Source organism: Urocitellus parryii, chromosome 6 (assembly GCF_045843805.1).
Source record: "Urocitellus parryii isolate mUroPar1 chromosome 6, mUroPar1.hap1, whole genome shotgun sequence".
NCBI classification, from domain to species: domain Eukaryota; kingdom Metazoa; phylum Chordata; class Mammalia; order Rodentia; family Sciuridae; genus Urocitellus; species Urocitellus parryii.
The window spans coordinates 9,236,320-9,243,685 of NC_135536.1; the positions used below are offsets into that span (position 1 = coordinate 9,236,320).

At 44.9% G+C, this 7,366-nt stretch overlaps 1 protein-coding gene across 4 annotated transcripts in view; it reads right to left on the minus strand.

The window, feature by feature from the left end:
- Ak7 (adenylate kinase 7) overlaps window positions 1-3,857 on the minus strand; it is a 61,851-nt gene extending 57,994 nt beyond the window's left edge. For all 4 annotated transcript variants that reach the window (XM_026399428.2, XM_026399429.2, XM_026399427.2 and 1 more), the window contains exon 1: window positions 3,756-3,857. In XM_026399428.2, the coding sequence (XP_026255213.2) occupies window positions 3,756-3,857 (102 nt within the window). The remainder of the gene's footprint in view (window positions 1-3,755) is intronic.
- Window positions 3,858-7,366: the final 3,509 nt, after the last annotated feature.

Consider the following 7,366-nt stretch of genomic DNA (forward strand, 5'->3'; position numbering starts at 1 on the left):
GACTCTAGTGAAGATGTTTGTCTTGTCCACTTGAAACAGAAATGGGATGTGAGCCATTTAAGGGTTTTTTAGTAGTCACATAAAAAAAAAGTAACGAGAGCTAGGGAGGGATGTAGCTGAGACAGGTTGAGCACTAACTTGCCTAGCATGTGTGAGGCCCTGGGTTCAAACTCCCAGCACTTAGAAAAAAAAAGTAAGATGAAATTAGTTAATTTAATTAATGCTTTATTTAATCCAATAAAAATCCAAACTACTATCAATTTAATATATAATCAACATAAAACAATTAATGAGACATTTTCTTTTTTTTCTAATACTACGTCTTCAAAACATGATATGCATTTACACTTTCACTGGAAACACTGAAGTGTAACCTATCTTTGGGATAGCCTATCCAACATTTCAGAGTTATATATATATATATATATATATATATATATATATATATATATATATCTCCTGTTAGATGTAGATAATCTTATTTTAATTTACATATTAAGCTTTGTAAATAATCATGACATTGCTGTACCTGAGGAATGAAAACTAACAAAACCAACCCAAGTCCCACCTCATTTATTTTGATAACACTGCGAGGTGGCATGCCAGGTTGTTAGCTTCAACCTCTTATTGGAAGAGAGTGTCCCAAATACATTTCGTTTGTATCTCAAACATACATAATCAATTTTATTATCCCATGTCACAGATGAGGAAATTGATGCCCAGCAATAAGTAACTTTTCCAAGATGATGGCTCAGGTGCTGAGAACTGAGAGAGGGATCGTGGGTTGCTAGCTGGGCAAGGGCTCTACCACTAAGCCACATGCCCATCCCTTTTTATTTTGAGGCAAGGCCTTGCTCAATTGCTGAGGCTGTCTTTGAACTTGTGATCCTGGGGCCTCAGCCTCCTGAGCCACTGGGATTACAGGCTGTGCCACTGCACCCAGCCTCCATTTCTTTTTTTTTGTGTGTTTCATATTTCCATTGCCATGTTGTTTAGTACAGATTAACAGCAATTGCCTGGAATTTGAAGCAGGGTTCCCTGCTTCATTAAGGACTAATCAGAAAATTTTGCTATTGAAAAACTTTTGAAAAAGATCTTTGCATACCACAGAGGTTTTATTATATGTTGTAAAACACAGTCAACATCAAAAGGAATGAACTAAAAGTCAAAGTGCTTTTCTTCCCTCATTCCTAACCTCAGTCATGTGACTTTTTTATACATGCCAGTGGCTTGCCATGGGATTCAGAACACAATCCAAACTACCGAGCCAGGCCCTGCATATCTAGCCCTCTGTGCCTGAACCTGCTTCACTGGTTTAGGCCACAAATACCTATGAGTGCTGACTGTTCGTCACTCAGGAGCTGATAAGGGCCACATTGTGACTGACTTCTGTGGGACTCTTCCTCCATAAAAATATATTAAATATTATATTTTATGACAGCATGCTATAAAGCTAAACATAATCTCTGGGAATAAAATTTCATTTGTTTCTGGTTTTTATTTGCTGATTTTAAAATAAATTAAAATGCTTTTATGGGTCCAAAGTCTTGTGGGCCCATCTTGAGAAGATAGCACATCAGACACTCTAACTTCATCCCACCAAGGTATTGCCCTCTCTGTGCCCTGTGAGCAGTTCCCTGGCTGGACCCTCATCTGGCCTGGGCGGCTCTCAGGAGAGCTCCCACTAGGTGCTCTCCCCACCACCGTCATCTCACCTTCTCTTCCTTCAGAGGACACATTGAACTATCTTGTTTACTGAAAATAGTACTTACTATCTTCTTCCAGCAGAGGCAGACGCAAGTAGCCTTTTTTTTTTTTTTTTTTTTTTTTTTTTTAAATCTTATTCACTGTCAGGTTCTCTGGGCTCAGCACAGTACCTGGCATTTCATAGGTGCTGATGAATGCGTGAATCCCATCCAACAGAAGGGATCATAGTTGAGTTTCTTGTATAGCTTTTGAGACATTTTCTGTGCCTATCTACCTATCCATCCATCCATCCATATTCTCCATATCTATCTTTTTGAAAAACACAAATAAGATTTCTGAGAGAGAGAGAAAAAAAAAAGAGAGAAAGAGAGAGGGAACATGTTTACGTGTGTGCATGTGCGCTGGGGATGGAACTGCGGGTGTTATGCATGCTAAGCCCTGCTTTACCACTAAGTTATGCCCTCAACTTATATTTGTCTTTTTTTTGAGGTACTAGGGGTTGAATCCAGGGGCATTCTACCCCTAAATTACATCTTTAGCCTTTTCAAATTTTTATTTTTTTATTTGGAGACAGGGTCTTGCTAAGTTGCCGGGGTTAGCCTTCAATTTGTGATCCTCCTGCCTCAGCCTCCCAGTTAGCCAAGATTACAGGTATGTGCCACAGCACTCAGCTATATCTGTCCTTTTAATACTCCCCTTCTTTGAAAATTTTTATTGTACTGTTTTAGTTTGCTTGTGTCCTTGCCCCTTATTGCTCCCCTTTGCTGTTAATTTGAAGGATGTATCATGTGTTTTGAATCCCTTATAGTAGGTATATATCATACACATGGTTTAGATGTATAATTACATGCTATAAAATATGCAAATTTTACATATAAATTATGTAGCTAAATCTCTGTTTTTGACTCATGAACTTTAGATGGTGAATGCGGTAGAATGGTCTTTCCAAATTCCTGTTCTCCTGCAGTCTCTAACGTAGTGTACTTTGCAAATAGGGTCTTTGCAGATGTAGTCAAACTAAATCCATACTGGATTAGGATGGACCCCAATCCCATGACTGTTGTCCTTATCAGAAGGAATTAGGGTACAGAGACTCAGAGGACACCATGTGAGGAATGAGGCAGAGATGGGGGCAACGGGTCTGTCAGCTAAGAGATGTCAAGGATTGCAGGCTCCCAGACAAGCCAGGAGAGAAAGGTGGCATAGATCCCCTCCCCGCAGAGGTTCTAGAAGCAAGTAGCCCTGCTGACACCTTGATGTTGCACTTCCCTTCAAGAAATGTGAGATGATAGAGTCTCTTGTTTGAAGTCATCTAGTTTGTGGTGATTTGTTATCACAGCCCTAGGAAACCAGTGCAGACACTTGGTACTAGAGCTGCATCCTATTTTAGGCAGTTTTGTCTTGTTTGAATCTGAAATCATTAGCTTCAGAGGTTCCCAGGGTGAGGTTAGATTCCTGTGTCACTCCAGAGGGCACAATTAAGATCAAAGGGTCCTACCAAGGGGAATGACAGATTCATGACTTTCTGGTTTCAGCACACCAACTTAAGATGAAGGGCCCCTGGGTTTTCCTTTTGAATATCTTCATTTTCCAGAACAAAAGATGGAGGTATTCCAGCCCAAAGAGTGCCTGTTACATAACATGCTCACAAAAGAGCCAGACTCATGAAAAATGCTTCGTGAACTTAACTTTTCCATCACATGCCTGCTTCAGATGCAGTGGCAGCATAGAGAGACAACCTCATTAGGAGGGAGGAGACTCAGTCAGGAGGCTAGGTCCTGCCCCGAATCCTCTACATGAACCTGGACAAGACCATTTCTCCCTCTGAGCCTCAGTTTGTCCTTAGTTCCCAGGGAGGAAGCAGAACTGGACCTGTGATCTCCAAACACTTGTGTTTCCAGCTGGGAGCCCATGTCTAGCCTAGTTGCGAACTGGGGCCCAGGGGGTATTGGCGGTGGCCTGGACGTGGGACTTCCTCAGGGGAGGCGGGTGGGGCCTGGTACCCGGCGGCGTGGGCAGGGGTCTGGCTCTGCGCCGCGGCGGCTCACCTTCCCGATGTTCCTGCTGCTGTAGGTGTCCAGCAGGTTTATAAACACCCGCTGGACCCGGATAACTTTCTCCGGAGGAGCAGCAAATTCGTCTTCAGCCATGGTGGGAGCTTCGCTGGTTGCTAAGGTGAAAGAGTCCCTCGGTTGCTAAGGAGGCGGGTCCCGGGAGGCCGTTCCAGTCGGGCTCTTTGGGGGCGTGGCTTGGGCGGTAGGTGGAGCGTGCTGGCCCGGGGCGTGGCTCTGGCGCTGGGTGGGGCATTTCCGGGAGGAGGTGTGTCGCGCGGGGCGGGGCCCCCAGGGGGCGTGGCGTGGCTCTGGCGCTGGGTGGGGCATTTCCGGGAGGGGGCGTATCGCGCAGGCCAGGGTGTCTCGGAGGGGGCGTGGCGTGGGCGCCGGGCGGGGCATTTCCTGGAGGAGGCGTGTTCCGAGGGGCGGGGAGTCCCCAGAGGTGCCGGGGCGTGGCTCGGGCGCCGGGCGGGGCGTGGCGGGAGTGCCGGGTTCCCGCATGGGGTTTCGGGTGCCAGGTCGGTTTGTGGGCTGCAGTTTGGGGTCCCAAGTGAGCGCTTTTCCTGGCAGCGGTGCCCTTGCAGTCTGTTCTCGTTGTACCGTACGACCCACCGCGTGCCCTCTGGCCGAGGCGTCTCCTTTTGGAGCCTCATTCAGCGTCTGTCACACGGGGCCAGGTGACCTCTGTTCCCTTTCATTTCTTTCCACTTGACCAAAAATATTGATATGGTGACCCTGGCGAAAGGATCCTCCCCTGAACCCAGCTGAGCCTCGGGCGTTCCTTCTCTTGTGGAACGGTCTCCGGGGCGACGCGACTACGTCCTCTACTGGGAAGAGAAGCGGTTGCCTCGGGGCTTGGGGGCCAGGACCCCGGAACTACAGCGTGGGCGGGCTCCTCCGCGCAGCCTCCCGCGGTCGGGTCCGCAGGACTCAACTGGCTTAGGGGCTGTTCCCAGGAGACTTCCCAGGGTGAGGAGGAGGGCCACTAGAGGCCATGTGGTGCCCAGGGTTCACTCACGTTCACAAATGGATGAAATTTGCACGCTTGACCTTCTTTCCAAATGAGATTACCCGTAGAATTTGCTAAATTAAATCAAAAAAATAACTTATTTGTGGACCTCAAAGGTTGTGCTGGACTATGAATATATTCTGTAGTTATTTTAGAACAAATAGCCCGATTGTATCAAAATATTTAAAAATTTAAAAACGTTAATTTGTTAAATGTAAGTATTCCACATATACAGCGTTTTATTTCCCCCTATGGCTGCTGCTTTTTTTTCTCCAGTGCTGAGGAATGCTAAGCAAGTCCTTTACCACTGAGCTACATACCCATCCCTCCACTTTTTTAATACTGATTGCTTTGAAACAAATGGTTGTGGCCCAGAACCTCCAAACAGTTTGGAGACTCTGGGCTGTTAGGGACTCAGGAGATGTTTAAGTTCCAGTGAAGCCATTTGAGGACCACTGGGTCCAATCTTTTAACTTCCCCCAGGTTGTTCAATTGGCTTTTAAACAGGAGTTATACCATCAGCCTAATAGGACTGTTTGGATTAAATAAGACAACACATTTTCTAAAGTGGTCTCCAAAGGTGAAATTACTGCTTGTTTTTGGCAGGCTGAAGACTTTCAGGAATGGAAACCTGTTTCACCTTTTTAGAGTTCTAGTTCAGTGGTGCAGCACTTGTCTTAACATATATGAGGCCCGAGGTTCTATCCCCTACCCCCAGATAAGTGCATTCCATTTTTGCCTCAAACCCCCACTTTTTGTGTGAAAACACACACACACACACACACACAGGATTGAACTACGGGGCACTCAACCACTGAGTCACATCCCCAGCACTATTTTGTAATTTTGTATCTTATTTAGGGACAGGGTCTTACTGCATTGTTTAATGCCTCGCCATTGCTAAGGCTGGCTTTAAACCAGCGATCTTCCTGTCTCAGCCTCCCGAGCTGATAGGACTACAGTCTTGCATCACTGTGCCCAGTCTTTTTATATATTTTTAAAAAATATGTGTGAGCCTCATTAAAACTTCTTCTGTTTTAATTTTTGCAAAGTTGGGAACAATTTGCTCAAGGCACAGAAAAGTGCTGTCAATTTAAATGCAAAGGCACTCATGCAAGACTGGTGCCAAAGCTGATGGGGTAGATATGATTCAGCGTTCTTTCAAAGGACTTGTTGGCTCGAATATTCTAATGTTCACCTGATTCCTCATCTTCAAGGTGTTCATTTGTCTTTGCTTTCCTTATTGATATAGTTAGGCAGGTAAATACTTTGGAAGTATTTCAGCTAGATAACTACAATGAAATAACTTAACTTACCTTTGTTTCATTCTTACTGTTTACACTCCAGATAATGGCAAATGAACTAGCTCTGTAGTTACAATGCTGATGGCTTCCAGATTATTTTATATTTATATTGGTGGAAGTCTATTGATTACTTCTGTTATACCAACTGATGTGTCTATTTTTTCCCTCTTTCTAAATCAGCCTACACATAATCACGAAGTTCATGTGATGGCTTTTATGTTACTGTATGAGCAGACCTTTTTTGGGGGGTGGTGAGATGGGGATTGAACCCAGGAATGCTTCAACACTGAGTCACATCCCAATCCCTTTAAAAATTTTTTTGAAACAGGGTCTCCTAGAGTTGCTTAGGCCCTTATTAAGTTGCTAAGGTTGGCATCCTCCTGCTTCAGCCTCCTGAGATGCTAAGATTTACAGGTGTGCACCACCATGCTCTGTGTCAGACTTGTTTTGATCTAACTGTAGGCTAGGCTAGGCTGCTGAGCAGGTTCCTCTCAGCTATGCCATTCCTAAAATAAGTGGTGAGAGATTTCTTAAGTCAGTGTGGCACACCTCAGAATCTAAGAGGGAAGAGTCTGACAGTGCCATTTATTTATTCATTCATTCATTTATGACGCTGGGGATTGTACCCAGAGCCTTACCCAGGAACACTCTACCACTGAGCTACATCTTCAGCTCTGTTGTGGAAACAGGATCTCACTAAATTACTAAGGCTGGCCTTGAACTTGCCATCTAATTGCCTCAACCTCCCAGGTGGCTGAGATTACAAGGGTGCGCCCATGACATTTTGATTCTGAATGCTGGAGAGAGAATAGTGCAGCGAAAGACGGAGAAACCAACAGTCAGTACAGCACTAGCTAATGAGCTGTGTGGGAAGTGTAACAGTTGATTCTGGAACCTAGGCAAAGGCAGGAGCGTCACTACAGAAAATGAGGTGCCACTCTTCCCCATCACACTGCCCCACAGCACATAGAAACCCTGTGCCGGTCGCATGCCTGCCTCTGCTGCCTTTTTATTTTTGGTTTTGGAATTTGAACCCAGGGCCTCATGCATGCTGAACATGTGCTGAAGCACTGACCTCCACCCTGTGTGTCTCCCTTAATGTAGAAACGAGAAAAAGTATAAAGAGAATGAGAATTACCTAACTTACCACAGAGTGGTGACCATTAACATTTCAGAACATTATTTTAATTTTTTTTTTATTTTTTAAAGAGTGAGACAGGGAGAGAGAGAGAGAGAGAGAGAGAGAGAGAGAGAGAGAGAGAGAGAGAGAGAGAATTTTAATATTTATTTTC